Below are 16,141 nucleotides of genomic sequence, written 5' to 3'. Positions count from 1 at the left end.
TGTAGCACCTACGTTCAAAACTCGTCAGTATAAAAGCTGCCCTACTGAGTTGCTATTCCGTTTACACCAAAAATATACAGGAAAAAAGGAAAAATGAAATTTAATATCTCACATGTAAAATATCTTAAACCAAGTCAATTGGTACTTTGACCTAGGTGATGATGCTTATGAGTTACCAAGTAGGTAGCGGAGTAGTGGGCTGGTAAGAAAGTTCGTAGGGCTTGATCCAAATTCAGAAAACAGCGTTAACACTTAATAGGCTTGCGTTAAAATGGTTTATGTTTTATATATTTGTATAGAATAGATAGATAGATAGATAGATAGATAGATAGATAATAATAATGGGAGTACTGAGGGGTCGTTTGGTTCAACAAGTTGGAATGGAATGGAATGGATTTTGATAGTATAGTAGTATGGGGTTCTAAATCCATACTTGCCTAATCTTGTTTGGTTCACCATAAATTATAAAAGGGAGGAATGGAGTTTGAATCCAAGGTAGAAGGGTGGGTATGAGATTCCAAGGGGTTGGGGTGGAGTTAGAATCCATTGGGTATCTAACTCCATTCCAAATCACCCCAACCAAACACTAGAATGGATTGAATCCATTCCAATCCATTTCAAAAGCTCCAACCAAACACCCCCTAAACTACTAATGAATATCATATCAATAATTTTATTTTATTAATATATCAAATCAATCAATATTAATTTTAAAATATGATTATCTCCTTCTCTTAGATAAAGGGAGAAAGTTCATGTAACTAACGACTTTGATGGAAGTTGGATATGAATAAATTACTTTATGCTAATTTGTTTCCTAACTAACTTTTCTAATCACATGGTGTTTTCGTTTATTATCGTTGTTATCCTTTAGCAATTGTGGACAAAATTATGTGGATCATCTAATTATCCTTTAGAACTCTTATCCTGTTAAGACTTGGGAATTAGGTAACCCAAAATATCATGAGCTCTAGTGTCGTTTAATTATCGTTTGTATTTAGGATAATATTTTTTAAATCCTAACATTCATTTGATTGGCTAATGAAAGTATATATTTTTATAAACAAAATAGTTCGATATAGATATAGATATAGAGAGTATTTTATATCAAGAAATTATCTTCTAATCCGATACGATTTAGATAACAATAATAACCGAAAATCAAAAAAATACTTGGGAGTAGGAATTTGATCACATATCAACAACGTACAATGTTAACCGTATAAATACACGCCTCAATACCCTCACGTTATTCATATCTATTAATCTCTCATTCTCTTTTTAATATTATTAGTTTCACTTAATTAATTCAATACAAATTTACTCAAAAGAAATAATGGAGTCGCCAGCTATTGTGTCATTCGGAGAGATGTTGATCGATTTCGTTCCTGATGAAGCCGGGGTTTCATTGGGTGAATCTCGTGGGTTTGTCAAGGCTCCTGGTGGTGCTCCCGCTAATGTGGCTTGTGCAGTTACTAAACTCGGTGGTTCATCCGCTTTCATGGGCAAGGTAACATACTATTCTCGGTCTTTACGTTAAATAGTATTCATGTTGCATACTCGTAGCTAATTTTTTTCACATACTATTCTCGGTCTTTACGTTAGTTACGTTCATATTCATGTATTCAGGTTGCATATACTCGTAGTATTATTATGCTAATTTTTGTTGCTAATGAATGCTTTATTATTTATTTATCCGCATGGTTACGGTAGACAGCAATATGGTTCTTATCACAATTTACATTTAATTTATTTAAATACGAAAACTTTTGTGTATGTCGTCTATTTGTGAATACCCAGGGAAAAATTAAAGTAATTTATTTTGGTTTACTCATCTTAGTATAATTTGTCCACTATTTTCCATTTGATACCCCTAATTAAACAAACGACTAAAACTTAATTCTCTCGATGGCTATAGTCCTACCACGCTCCAAGTAAACAAAATTTTAAATTATGAGTTATAATTTGTGTATAATATAAGTATTTAATTTACTAATTGCATATTTATGAATCTATATAGGTTTTTCTTTCATTTTTTGGGTTTTTTTTATTCATTAAAGGTGGTGTTAATTACAATTTATTGTTCATTGGTTGTTTGGTGGTGTTGGGATGGAGGCATGAGTGGAGACGACAAGAGTAGGGCGGCGTCGGCGGAGGGTGTTTTAGGCTGGTCGGAGATTGACGGGGCGATGAGGTGTCGTCGGATTGGGGCGGGGTACTGATCGGGGCTGGGATATTGGAGTGTGTGGCTGTACTTTTTGGTTGAATTACTGGTCGGTGAGATATGTACTTGACGGGTCCTGGTGGTCGCGTGCTTGAGTAGGGGAGGCCGGTGGTCACCGTCGGTGTGGAAAGGAATGGGCAGGTGGTCAGAAGGATAGAATGGTAAAAAAATGTACTGAGATGAGTAAAATATAAACCCATCGATAATAAAGGATAATTACTTTTTGCTTATTAATAATAATAGAGTATTAATTATTACTCCGTAACTATTGCTAACTCTATGAATTATTGCGTTTTTACATATACATATAACAAAAATATAACAAAATTATTAAGCCTGATTTGTACTTATTTTTAATCGTCAATCTCGATAATTTTTTAATGTTTTTCACGTATAACAAAACCATTAACTCTAACTTGTACCTAATATAGGTGGGCGAAGATGAATTTGGAAAGATGCTAGTAGACATACTAGACAAAAATGGTGTGAACACAAAAGGGGTGTCCTTCGACAAGGAAGCAAGAACTGCCCTAGCCTTTGTAACTCTAAAGAAAAATGGTCAGAGGGAGTTCATGTTCTACCGAAACCCTAGTGCCGATATGCTTCTAAAAGAATCTGAGCTTAATGTAGAACTTATCAAGCAAGCCAAGATCTTCCACTATGGCTCAATTAGTTTAATCACCGAACCATGCAGGTCGGCGCACTTAGCTGCGATGAAGTTAGCCAAGCAGGCTGGTGCTATTCTCTCTTATGACCCCAATGTTCGACTTCCTTTGTGGGCTTCCGCTCAAGATGCTAGGGATGGTATTAATAGCATTTGGAATCATGCTGATATTATTAAGGTTTATGTTCATACTTTTTAACAGTTTACGTTCACCCGATTGACCAATCAATGGGAGCTTACTAATAGATTCTAAATTAATTTGTTATATATATAGGTAAGTGATGAAGAGGTGGAGTTTCTAACCCAACAAGATCCTTACAATGAAGAAGTTGTCATGTCTTTATGGCATGATAATCTTAAGCTTCTGATGGTTACTGATGGTGAAAAGGGCTGCAGATATTTCTCTAAGGTTTGTTCTTCAATCTCCACCTTCATATGTTAGTATCTTTATAACGTAAAAATTTTGATATTGGGATTCAAATTGAATAAAATTGCAGAACTTCAAAGGATCGGTAAAAGGGTTTTTTGTAGCAACAGTAGATACAACAGGAGCCGGAGATGCGTATGTTGGGTCCTTCCTTTATTCGCTTGCCAACAATCCCTCACTCTTGGAGGTATAATATAACATTTATTTTGTTTATACTTAAATTTAGATATTATCTTTATGTAATATAATTTATTTATTAAAATTTGAATATACAGGATGAGAGCAAGCTGGTAGAGGCACTGAAATTGGCAAATGCGTGTGGAGCACTAGCAACAACTCAAAAGGGTGCGATCCCGGCTCTTCCAAGTATGGCCGAGGCACTTGAATTGGTCAACAAAAACTGAATTTCACCAAGTTATAGAAGTTTTACATTAGTTAATTATAACAATGGTTTTTTCAATAATTATGTTTTTAATTTGGTTATAGGTTACAGAGATTAAACTAAGTTTTTAGTGTGCTTTATAGTGAAGCTTCACCTAATGTTATTAGAATAGTGCTACAATTTCGTTCCAATAATATATTTATGTTTATTATTACTAGCGTTTTACTCATGTTTATTTTTCGTTCGACTCCCTCCCAGCGATTAAAACTTAGTTATATTTGTTAAGTCATTTGTAAACGAGGATATGCGGATGAAGGGACTACCTGATTTGTTGAAAAGAGGATTTTGTCGAGGAAAGTTACTATTACAAACCAAATGATAAAAGAAGAATAACGAACTCTCTTTTGCTAAAGTTATCAACAAAGGCTAACGCCTAACGGTCACTTGTAATTTTTCTTCCTTCGATTGAATGGTGCTCGTAGTAATTAGTAAATAGTAATGGCATGATAACTTCACCTTTTTGTTATGATTGCATATTTGCCGATTATCAAAGTGGCAAACACTTTGTATGATTAAAATTCCATGGATAGTCAAGAGTGGAGACAATTTGGAACAAAATTAATCGCCCATTTTCTCTCCATTTCCTAAAATGAAATGGAAAGGCAAGTTCCTATTAATGGTTCGGATCGCATTTGGACAACATCTAACGATTCTAAATTTACGCATAAAGATAAAGGAAAATGAGAGTAAATGGAAAAATTATTATTTAAAGAGATTGTGAGAGGAAATGGAGAGAAAGGAAATGGAGAGGATCTATAAATTAACCATATACCTTTTGGCTAATAAGTGAGTCCAAGGACGAACCCAGGATGTTATATATGGGGCAGCGACAAAATATTAAGGCCCTGTTTGGTAATCAGCAGATTGATATTAGCAGAAGCAGATTGGTCAAGCAGATTATAAATGACAGATTGGATTAACAGGTTTGACTAGTATATTTCAATTAGCAGATTTAGTATAAGTGTTTGGTAATTAGCAGATTTTGGTTAATAGAATGTTGTATCTATGTGTAGATTGTTGACGAATTCATATTTCACAATCTACTAATGTGAATATGCTGGGTAGAGCAGCATATTGGAAAACAGTAGATTGAGCTCCAATCTACTCTTTCAATATGCCATTTACCAAACACTCAAAATAGTAGATTGGTGAGTCAAACATGCTAAAAGTCTTGAATATGCTGAAAATTTTTCAATCCACCGTTTACCAAACACCCCCTAAGCGTATAATTATTAAGAAAATGGGAGTCACGAAAAAATCAAATGTGTTACATAGCCTATATAAATTCAAAATACAAACGCATAATCAACAATCAAATTAGTGCTCGATATTAACTTAAAATTCTCATTTTATAACTCAAAACTTATCTTTATTTAGTTTGGATTATATAGCTTTACGATACATAAAATGCTTAACCATTGCTAATTACTCGCAATGCCTTAAAATCTTCACATTATAATTCGACAGTTGTTCTTTATTTCATTTTCTATACAATTATAACAAACTTAATCATTAAGCAAAATCGCTCTAGTACACGAATAAAAGGACATCAACGATATTGCAAAAAACAACAAATTAATCAAAAGGCCTCCCCCATTACAATAATCATTTAATGAGGCATGGTAACGATGAAGAAAAAAATTAATGCAGTTGGTGTGTAAAAAGGCTCGAACTCCAGCTGGTTAGAGTACCACCCTTATACTACCACTGAAACACGATAGATTCAATGTAAATTTTATGCAGTTTCTTCTATTTATCTGTTCACAAATGCTCAGATTTGGGGTAGCAAAATATCATCAAATCTATTTTTTGGGGGTTTGGGGTAGCGGCGGCTACCGCTTGCTACCTACTGAGTTCGCCCATACTAATAACTTGCACACATTTACCTTTTTTTTTGTAATTTATTTTCGCAGTACGATTTTTACTCATTTCAGTACTTTTTACATCAAATTTTCCATTTGTTACGCTTAACTAAATAAAATCAAACCTAATTCTCACCACCCTCTATTTATTATTGAAACCTTAATCTTCTTCAACCTCTTTAAAAAAACTCAATTATGAATGATTATTCATTTATTCAGTTAATTCTTTAATCCTATATTAATAATTAAATTAACTCTTTCTTATAATTTTTTTTTTTTAATTAGGGTTTATGTATAAATTAATTTAGGGATAATTAGTTTGGTATGGTGGTGATTTATGTCGTCATCGGTGTAGTTCGACGGTGGTCCATCGATGACCTGAGAATGGTGGTTGGAGCCATGATACGGTGGTGGGAGGATTAGGTGGTTGTGTGACGTATTACATTAAAAAAAACTAATCAATATAGCAAATTAGTACGTAGTACATACACAAAGATGCAAGCACAATTTCCTCCGTAGTACTCAATGCAGTACATAGTAATCTACTCTTTAGTACTTTGTAATACTTACTTAGTTGGCTGACGAATCCCTCAGTGAACATTGACGACAATTGCATGAGTAGTAAGTTTATGAAATTAGAAGGAGATGAGGTTTGAGATTAGATGAAGAATTGTAATTAGAGAGAATATTTTTTTAGAAAGAAGTTAGAGAGGGAAATTGGGAAGAAAAAAATGAAAGGGGTATAATTGTCAAAAGTGTACTACGATGAGTAAAATGTGTACTTCGAAAATCAGCACTTTTTTTTTTCCAAATTCATCATACATCACCAATTATTAAAATAAGTCTCATGAGAGAGAACCAAAAAAATACACTAAATACTAATTAAAAAAAAAGAAAAAAAACACACACTGTATCAACCGTCTTGAATTAATTCACGCATATGGTTGTTACTCTGTGAGTCTGTAATGTAATTGATCCTATCTGAGCTTAGGCTCGACTTGGAATTTATCTGTTGAGCTAGGGCTTGACTCGAAGCTCGTCGAACCTAAAATTTGAAGCTTCAACACGTTTTGTCATTATATTCTTGTTACTTTCACACCTTTTGATCTAACTAAATATAAATATCTTATAAAAACAAATACAAATATTCAAAAGATAATACATTTACAAATGTAAAAAAAAAAAAAAAAAAAAAAAAAAAAACGAGCTTCTAAGCCAAGCTTCGCTGAGCTTGGGATCGGCTCAGATTTAGCCAAGCTCGATTTGACTGGCCGATTTTGAGGACTCGGCAATCGGCTCAGATCATTTTCAGCGCTAATATCACACATACTCTAAGGTATAAGTCGTATAACCGCATTTTAGTATAAGACGACGAAGACAACAACGAATTTAAACTTCGATTATCATGCCAACTCGAATATTTCAATAGAAAATAAATCAGTTATGAATCCGCAAATATTAATGGGGCCAAGACGGCGAGGGAGTTTTTTGTGTATGCAATCTTAAGCGGTGCCAATATGTGCTCTGCTATTGTGACTTGAATTATCGAGTCGAAGGAATGGCAGAAAAACTGAGGCATCAGGGAGAAATTATTTTGTGAAAATCTAATGACCACAGCATATAATGTATAGGTTATTCAATTTACGATTAAGCCAGTATGTAATTAACTCCCAGTGAGTAACATGACGGAGATGTTATATGCTTCGAAGAATTTAAGTTACATGTATCAACAAAATGAGTTTTTACCAGATCAGTGATAATGCATTACAATGTGCAGAATCAGAATTGTGATTAATTTAGTACATGCTATAGCTTGAGACACTAGGGCACTACGCCAAAGCGTGCAGCTCACGGAGCCTGTCGCCCCTGTCATCACCACCAGCTAACATGAATACCGATTGCCTGAATGTTCCCACATTATGAACGAAATTAAGCACATATGCCTTGTAAGATACTGATCCAGATGCTCATTAGCTTAGCATGTGAAGTTATTTAACTGCAGCACCAACGTTCAAAACTCGTCAGTATAAAAGCTGCCCTACTGAGTTGCTACTCCGTTTACCACCAAAAATAAACAGGACTTGCGGAATTGGACACATGCTCATAGGCTCATAGCACCATTATCTTTACATTAACATTATCTTCAAAGAGTCATAACAACTCAATAAAAACCCAACGTGCAAACAAGAGAATAAACAATCACCCAAGGTAAGCTGGTAGGGGTAGCATATCGTGCTTTATTATATACAGCGATTCCACAGCACCTTTCAAATTCTAATCTGTCATTCTAATAAATAAGAAACTATACAACAACGCCCTTGATAATTGAACGCCTTTGAATCAAACTACAAGTTGCATTTTCATTTCCAGCTAAAATTAGCAAGAGTGGAACCCCACAAGGGAAACGTATGGCTACGACTGAGCTAGACCTTGCCAAGAGGTTTCAAAATCAAAATAGAGCATACCTGTGTCTATGGGGCTCGTCTGTGGGGGTACGCCACTCATATCAAACCCCTCTGCAACTGTTTCATCCACCAGCCATCTTTCAATATCAAAATCGAGACCGGTTTGGGAATCCTTCTCGGCATTTAGCAGAAAATCATGGGGACCCATTTCCATGCTGTTTGGTGGATTCAATTCATTCAAAGTACTGAACGGAATACTAGTAGGACACTGCAAGATTCCTAATGACTGATTGCTTTTTTGTGGGATGTTGGGCGGCATATCTGATGTGGGGACCAAGTAATCAGAGAGAGAAGCGTTTTGTGCTTCTACTGGATGTTGTTGACTGCTCTGAAAAGTTCTCTTCAACGCATTAGATGTGCTGCAAGCAATAAGCGGACTAGAAATACTTTGAGCATGGCGCATTGATGCATTTGTATATTCGTATAAAGCAGCAGGTAGACCACAACTCGTGAAAGGTGATGTTGATGTATGAGGATTAGGAAGAACATATCCAGGCAACTGTGAAGTCAATGTTGTTGTATTTGACTGACGAAAAACTGGGTTCCTAACGAATTGAGAAGAAGACCCTTGTAAGTTAGCAGAAGCGTTATCAACAAATTTAACTGCTGAATTGTTACTGTCTTGCCAAATCAAAGGAGCTCGATTAGACACCCCAGACCTGGCTGTGAGTCCATTCCTCTTAAGTATAGGAAGAGACGCAGTCGTTCTAGGAGCCAATTGTGCGACTCTATTTCCCTGCGTATCACTGTTCCGAACCCTCAAAAGTTGCTGAGAAACCAAATGTCGCTGATACCCATCCCTAGCCACAGCTACATATGGTCTCTGGGTTCTACCTTGGCTGACTGTGTTTGGAACACCGAAGGGCAAAGGCCCAGAACAGGCAGAAGCTACTCTCGGATTTAAAGGTCTTGCAGAGGGTTGTAAATATTGAAATGGACCCAAAGAAACAGTAGGCTTGGAAATTGGCGCTGACGGGTTTTTTGACTGCCTGAACTTTTTCCTCTCAGTTTGCCAATATACTGCTTTATCGGTGGCATGACAGTGATCAGTAGTCGATGCACCAGACCCCCAGTGAGCACAAGGAGCCAGTGAGTCGCATACATAACAATGGCACTGCATTCAAGGGAAATTAATTAGATCATCATGGTACACCATACGATAAATATGTTCTATAACAAAACAAATGACAAATGTAGAAATAACAAATGTAATCTAACCAGCTCGCAGCGACTTTCATGTGACGTAGAGCTAAACGGAAAGTTGGCACACAGATGTCGCGAGTGAGGGAAATCTCGGCATGCTACCTGCAACAATAGGCAATAAGCAAATAAGATATATATGTCGACGAAATTACAAGTGGCATTTCTCAGTCACAATCAAGCCCCAAAGTAAACGAGTTCATCAATGCATGATTTTGCATGTCCTCAACAGTCAACTTATTTCTTCCTTCTTCTGTATGTCGTTCTTACCCCCTGAAGTTGCTTGGGTGAGAGAATATAAGGTCACTATTATAGTTAATGAAGAAACCGGGACCAATGTGTAGCAAATCTAGCTACTGCCAAAACATGAGACACAACAAAGCTTGCAAAAGCAAAATACCATTAAGCTGCAAGCCCGGTGAAAAATGATGCTTCACAAATAATCAGATGAACATATGCCAGGCGCTCTTTCAAAGCAACTGCCTGTGCCCAAGAGCTGATAAACGGGTTAGACTGAGAAATACGACTAGAGTTAATACAGCCTCTCCCTGTGATACTATCAAGTCAGGCTCTTTGCATCAACCTCTAACTGATAAATTCAACCGATCTCTGCTACTTGACAAAATATACAGGAGTAAACCATTCAACACCCATTTAATTTGTGGATTCGTATTCCAAAAACTTTTCATTTTTCTGTTTCTATTTTGTTCGCATTTTGAGGTGTGTGTTCACCCATGGACGGTTCTAAAGGATGATTCATGTCAGCCGACCCCAAATCATTTTAGGATTAAGGCTCTGATGTTGTTGTATTCCAAAACCTACAAACCAAAACCTAAAAAGACCCAAAATTTATCCCTGCTGAGCAATCACCACAATACCTCTCCCTAAGGTTCCCTATAAACACCTCTAATCAAACATTTCCAATCTACCACATGCACACAAATTCGACAACAGCAAATTTCGGGGGTTTAGACAACATAAACAAAAATCCAAACTCCTAACAAAGATTCCAACACCAAACAACAATATATCCACAACAATTAAACCTAATTTTAAGCAAAAATAACAAGGAAACATAAAATTAAAATCATACTGCACAAACCCCAAACATCAAAAGACAAAAATACATAATCTTTACAATTAATTGAAAAGATCCAAAATTTTACCTGACCCTTTTCGCCGACGACAACCACCTCATCAGAATCATCATCATCGTCACACTTTTTCACCTCATCATCACCTACCTTTGACGGTGGGGGTTTATCTGGGTCACACTCCAGCACAACACAATCGTCGTCATCATCATCATCACGACCACCATTATTCATCATAGAAAATGACCTTTTTGCCCCTTTTGGCTTCACAATTACTTCACCAACTATAACAACATCGTCATCGTCATCGTCAACAACATTAACATTATTATTAACCTTATTAATTTCGACATTTTTCACTTCAACTTCTTCACGATTAGGATCAGGACCATCAGCAACGTCTTCCAGAAGCTTTGCAATCCAATCGAGATCTTCATTGGTGGAGGAATTGTCGAACCCGAATTCTTCATCGGAACTTACATCGAAAATTATGGTTTGGGAATCCATGGGGGTGAGATCTTGGGGAAATTCAGAAAATTGGGGGTAATTTGTGAAATTAAAAAGTGGGTTTTTCTGGGTTTTGAGCGAATTAAAGAAGTAGATGAAGAAAATTGAGAAAGGGTGAGCATGGAGTGAGAATTTTGGGGGATTATTTCGGCGTGATTTTGAACGGTAAAAGAGGGATATGAGAAATTGAGCAAACCCTAAGGAAATTGGGAGTTACCAAAAATAAGAAAAGTGTGGAGAGTGTGCTCAACAAGTTGTTTTCAACGGCCTCAAGGTATCTTGTCTTGACGATTAAATCAGGGTTTTTTTAATATTCTTGTAATTTTTTTTCAAATTTTATATGGTATTATTTGTTTTTTGGAAATATTACCGGTATTTTTAAATTTAAAATGGTTAAATTATTAAAAGGGTTTTTCTAAAAAGGAAATTAATAAATGTATTTTCTTGTAAATAAAAGTAAAAGTAATTGATATAACAATTTTCCATAAAAATATCATTTTCTTTTTTTTCTTTTTGGGTTTCTTAGAAAAACTGTATTAAAAATTAGGTTTTTAACTAGTTTAATTTTGTAAAAAAGGGGGTTTCTATGATATACTATTATACCCTTGTGTTTTTCAAATTTCTACCATATACCCTTATGTTTTTCAAGTCTCTACCATATACCTTAATCATTTATAAATCTCATTCATATACCCTTGTATTTTTAGTCAATATAATCATGACCCAAATTATTAACAATAATTACTAACTTTACAAAATAATTACTCCTAAGGGGGTGTTTGGTTCACCCATTGTTGGTGGTATAAGGTATGGGTTTGGAAGGAGGGTTCATCCATTGTTGGTGGTATAAGGTATGGGTTTGGAATGAGCTAAACTCATACCTTGTGTTTGTTTCAACTTTTTTGCATTTTGATACTCATACCTCAAACCTATGAGGTATGGGTTTCTCATACCCAAGGGGGAGGTGGGCATGAAATTGATACCTTTGGGCTTTGGGTATCAAATCAAAGAAAAGAAGTGGAAAAAAATTAGGGTTATTTTACGTGAATAATCCAACCTATGACCCATCTGCTCAAAATAATCCCAACTACATTTAATCCCATAATAATCCCAACTTTTAATACTATCTTCTCAAAATACACTCATTGAATTTTCACCTGTTATATTGGGTAAAAATTGACTGGTTCTTTCTCTCTCCTTTTTTTAGTCCCCTTACCAGATCCTTCTTCTACCCCCATTAAAACACCTCCCTCCAGGCCTCCATTAACACCACCTCACACCATCTTCAACCCCGATGCCTTCTCCGGCCGCCGTGAATCCCTCCTCTACCTCCGTGCTATGTGCTATATTCGTCTCGCCTCCCCGTCATCGCACACAATCCAAATCTCACCTGAAAACTATAAAAAAAAAACCCAATTTCTCCAAAACCCTAAACCCCCAAAATTGATGGATAAGCCAGCTGACGAATCAATTAATCAAGCAAAAATCAACAACAACGACGTCGATTTTGGATCTCCGTATCAAAAAGTACCTCTCGCAAACGATTCATTAAATCGACGCTTTTCCCGCTAAAGCCTCACGACAACAAATCCGATAATTCGTTAAAAACGAGGTGAAAAAGGCCGAGGAAATTAAGGTTGTTGATATTGTAAATAGAAGGGGAAGAATATATAACAACTATAATATATTACAAGAATATGTAACAGCTATAGTATATTACAAGTATATGGAAGGGGAAGATATGGAGTTTTGATTGAAGGAGAGCAACGACTCTATAGCTGGCAGGAATATTGTGCTATTAGTTGATAATATTGTTGGTGTTAATGATGATGATGCTGTATTGATATTGTGGAGTGTTGTGGAAGTCAGGGAAGAAACAAGGGAGGGAGACCTAAGCTTAATTCTACGCCTCTGCTAAATTGTTTTGGTCCTTTTACGAAAACGAAGATCGGATGGTATTTTTGTAAGGTTTGAATTGAATTAGTGTTAATTGAGCTGGGTTTTGTTTCATCATTGCATTGGCTTGATGAGAATCGGAGACATTTTGACGTGATTGATAACAGTGAATTGCCTTCTTTACATGTTTATGACGAAAAGAGGCATATGGATGTCGTTGAGAGGGACACGATTTACAATGATAGGATATTGTTCATGATGGTTGGAAATGTAGGGATGTTTACAAGGATCATTAGTATTACTGATTTTATGGGGGAGGAGCACAGAGTAAAAGTTGGGGATGACCTATTAATCAGGTTGCAAGTCACCAAGTCTATTTTGAGAATAAGATACCCATAGTTGGGATTATTATGGGATTAAATGTAATTGGGATTATTTTGAGAAGATGGGTCATAGTTTGGATTATTCACGTAAAATAACCCAAAAAATTATTGTAAAAAACAAAACTTTTTGAAATATTCATATAATTAATTTTTCTTCTAAACTCTTTTTCCCTGTTAAAAATACAAAATATGATTTTTCGGACATTTTCGATAAGTTTATGAATACTTGAATAGAACTATTAAATATTAAAAAAAAAATTAAAGTATATATTGAAAAACTATATACAAGTTTTAACTAATTAATACAATATATGGAATTTTAAAGAAGAAAATTAATACAGAGGTAAATAGTTCAGATTCCATAAAATAGACATACAAAAATATTTGATTCCTCATCCCTGAATTGAACCAAACAAAAGGTATCAGGAATCGAGTTCCAAACTCATACCACCCTGGTATGATTCCTGATTCTATACTGATACCTTTATGCGAACGAAACACCTCCTAATTATTTTCCCAACTCAGTCTTACAACTCTAACACTATAGTTTATACCCGTGTCTCTCAAAACACTCTGATCCTCTAAAATCCCCAAATTTTCTCTCGCAAAACCCTAGAACTCATCACTCTCTCAAACTCCATAATTTGTCCCAACAAGCAAATACCATGAAACGATAGATGATATTGGATGTGATTAATGATCCATACAACGAGGCGGAGAAACATGGGTTTACTTCGCCGAGACATCCTTCCTTAAGTTACAACTATAAAATGGAACATGAAGAGAGGGCTTTATGTTTCTAAGACTAAAAAACTTGTTGATGATGAATTGGATATTGTTAAATTAAGGAAGCAGAATATGGAAGATACACGAGATATTTGGAGATAATTCTCCATTATCATATCGTTTTATGTATGTAAATATATATTTAGTTAACATATTTGTAGGAGTAAATTAAGGAGTCAAAGATTGTGCTAACAATATAGTTTGTATATATATGGAGGCTATGTACTACACGTTTGATGAAGAAATATAAAACACAATTCTTCTTCTTCTCTGTTTTATCAATTTCACATGGCATCGTGAGCAAGAAACGATCCAACACAAAAATTTCACAACGAAAATACAAGAGTAACGATTTCACCATGCCTGGTGATGACAAATTAAAAGGAGCGATGGACGGTCCAAAGACAATTCCTATAACATCGCCTTTGTATTTTCATCCCTCGGAAAGTCCAAATTTAAATGTTACGCGGATCGTTTTTGACGGGAATAATTACGATTTGTGGGCAGCCGCCGTTAAAAACGGTCTTGATGCCAAGAATAAGTTAGCCTTCATTGAAGGCAGGGTCAAGAAACCCGTCTGTGACGAGGAAGAAGAAACCGTGGAGTCAGTAGCGTGGAGGCAGTGCAACGCTATGATTCGGGCGTGGCTTCGGAATGTGATCGATCCGAAGTTACATTCGAGTATTACGTTTACTCAACCAGTAGACGAAATCTAGGAGGAGTTGCGTGGAAGATACTCCGCGGGAAACGCACCTCGAGTTCACCAATTGAAAGCTGATCTCAATGAGTGCAAGCAAGGAAATGATTCAGTGGTTTAGTATTACACACGACTCAAGGCAATATGGGACGAGTTGGCGAATTACAGCACCGTGAAGGCATGCACCTGCGGAGCAGCTGCTTCGATAGCAAAGGAACGGGAAGAAGAGAAGGTTCACCAATTCCTTATGGGATTGGATTCCAAAATGTATGGTAATATCCGAACCAATTTATTAATAGAGGATCCTATTGCTAATATAAATCGGGTATATGGTCTTATATTGAGAGAAGAGAGACATGTCTCCATAACCAAAGTTAAGGAGAAGAAAGTGGAAGCGGCAATGGCAGCGAGAATTTCTAGTACAGGAAGAGGACGAGGTGGATATCACAGGCCCGACATTGATGAAGATAATCCCCCACCACAGTGTACGTATTGCAAAAAATACTACCACACCGAAGAGAATTGTTATGATAAACACGGGTACCAAGAGGTGAAAGCTAGAGAAAGAGGTCGTGGTAGAAGAGGTGGAGGAAATAACCGTGGGGGGAATAGTCGAGGAAGAGGTCGTGGCCGTGGATATCAGGCCAATGCTGTTGGCAGTTCGTCGGGAAGCAAAAATGCAGAGAGCTCGAAACAGAACATTTCCTTCACCACCAAGGAGATTGAAAGGATATGGACCCTATTAAACGGTAGTTCAGATGGTAATGACAAGTTACAAGGTATGAAAATTACTTTAGATGTCGAGTGGTTAATAGATATTGGATGCTCGCACCATATGACAGGTAAGAAAGATTTGCTTAAAAATATTTGGCGTGAGGATTCGTCCATTGTCAGTTTGCCGGATGGTAGGAGAATGAAGGCCGAAATACATGGAGAAGTCGAATTAAGCAAAAATTTTATTTTAAAGGATGTTTTATTTGTGCCAACACTCACTTGCGATCTCATTTCTGTTCAACAATTGATAAGTGAAAACAATTGCGTAGTAACCTTTTATTCTGATCATTGTGAATTACAGGACCGGACTACGAGGATGACGGTTGGACGGGGTGAGCATCGACAAGGGGTGTATTATTACAAGCCGGAACGGTCAGAGAAAGTCAGACAAGTGACCGTAGAAAAGGAAAGGAGATTATGGACAAGCGGCTTGGACATCCTTCTGAGAAGATTTTTTCTCGTTTTTCTGCTTTAGTTGGACGTAATTTGAGTTGGAACTCGGATATGGTTTGTGATTCTTGTTGTAGGGCGAAACAAACTCGTAATCCTTTTCATTCCAATAATAAAAGTTGTGATGTTTTATTTGGGCTCATTCATTGTGACATATGGGGGCAATATCGAGTAGCTAGTTTGACACGAGCACACTATTTTTTAACCATAGTTGATGACCATAGCCGGGGAGTTTGGGTCTATCTCATGAAAGAGAAAAGTGAAGCCGGT

At 36.3% G+C, this 16,141-nt stretch overlaps 2 protein-coding genes across 3 annotated transcripts; one reads left to right on the top strand and one right to left on the bottom strand.

Annotated features, from left to right (window-relative positions):
• Nucleotides 1-1,257: 1,257 nt before the first annotated feature.
• LOC141591018 (putative fructokinase-5) lies at nt 1,258-3,908 on the top strand. The gene is made up of 5 exons (XM_074411489.1): nt 1,258-1,510; nt 2,656-3,066; nt 3,163-3,297; nt 3,386-3,502; nt 3,591-3,908. Exons 1-5 carry the CDS (start codon nt 1,337-1,339, stop codon nt 3,717-3,719), a joined length of 966 nt encoding a protein of 321 aa, XP_074267590.1. The 5' UTR covers nt 1,258-1,336; the 3' UTR covers nt 3,720-3,908.
• Nucleotides 3,909-7,247: 3,339 nt separating this feature from the next.
• Nucleotides 7,248-11,136, bottom strand: LOC141592044 (uncharacterized). 2 transcript variants are annotated; one of them, XM_074412600.1, is made up of 4 exons: nt 10,451-11,136; nt 9,303-9,389; nt 8,085-9,198; nt 7,248-7,615 (listed from the first exon to the last, which is right to left on the bottom strand). In XM_074412600.1, the coding sequence occupies exons 1-4, from the start codon at nt 10,883-10,885 to the stop codon at nt 7,608-7,610; spliced, it is 1,644 nt and encodes a 547-aa protein (XP_074268701.1). In that variant the 5' UTR covers nt 10,886-11,136; the 3' UTR covers nt 7,248-7,607. The 2 variants fall into 2 exon arrangements, with proteins under 2 accessions (XP_074268701.1, XP_074268700.1); XM_074412599.1 differs by lacking the exon at nt 7,248-7,615 and having other exon boundaries at nt 7,701-9,198; nt 10,451-11,118.
• Between the last annotated feature and the right edge of the window lie 5,005 nt (nt 11,137-16,141).

Source organism: Silene latifolia, chromosome 7 (assembly GCF_048544455.1).
Source record: "Silene latifolia isolate original U9 population chromosome 7, ASM4854445v1, whole genome shotgun sequence".
Taxonomy (NCBI): domain Eukaryota; kingdom Viridiplantae; phylum Streptophyta; class Magnoliopsida; order Caryophyllales; family Caryophyllaceae; genus Silene; species Silene latifolia.
Note: the sequence above shows the minus strand (reverse complement) of the source record. Positions and strands in the feature narration are given on the sequence as shown.

Excerpts from the sequence above, each read along its gene's own strand:
- LOC141591018 (XM_074411489.1), top strand. The coding sequence starts at position 1,337 with ATGGAGTCGCCAGCTATTGTGTCATTCGGAGAGATGTTGATCGATTTC. Across the intron at positions 3,067-3,162 it reads ATCATGCTGATATTATTAAG|GTAAGTGATGAAGAGGTGGA; the intron begins GTTTATGTTCAT and ends TTATATATATAG. Across the intron at positions 3,503-3,590 it reads ACAATCCCTCACTCTTGGAG|GATGAGAGCAAGCTGGTAGA; the intron begins GTATAATATAAC and ends TTGAATATACAG.
- LOC141592044 (XM_074412599.1), bottom strand. The coding sequence starts at position 10,885 with ATGGATTCCCAAACCATAATTTTCGATGTAAGTTCCGATGAAGAATTC. Across the intron at positions 9,390-10,450 it reads TCGTCGGCGAAAAGGGTCAG|GTAGCATGCCGAGATTTCCC; the intron begins GTAAAATTTTGG and ends CTATTGTTGCAG. Across the intron at positions 9,199-9,302 it reads ATGAAAGTCGCTGCGAGCTG|TGCCATTGTTATGTATGCGA; the intron begins GTTAGATTACAT and ends CCTTGAATGCAG.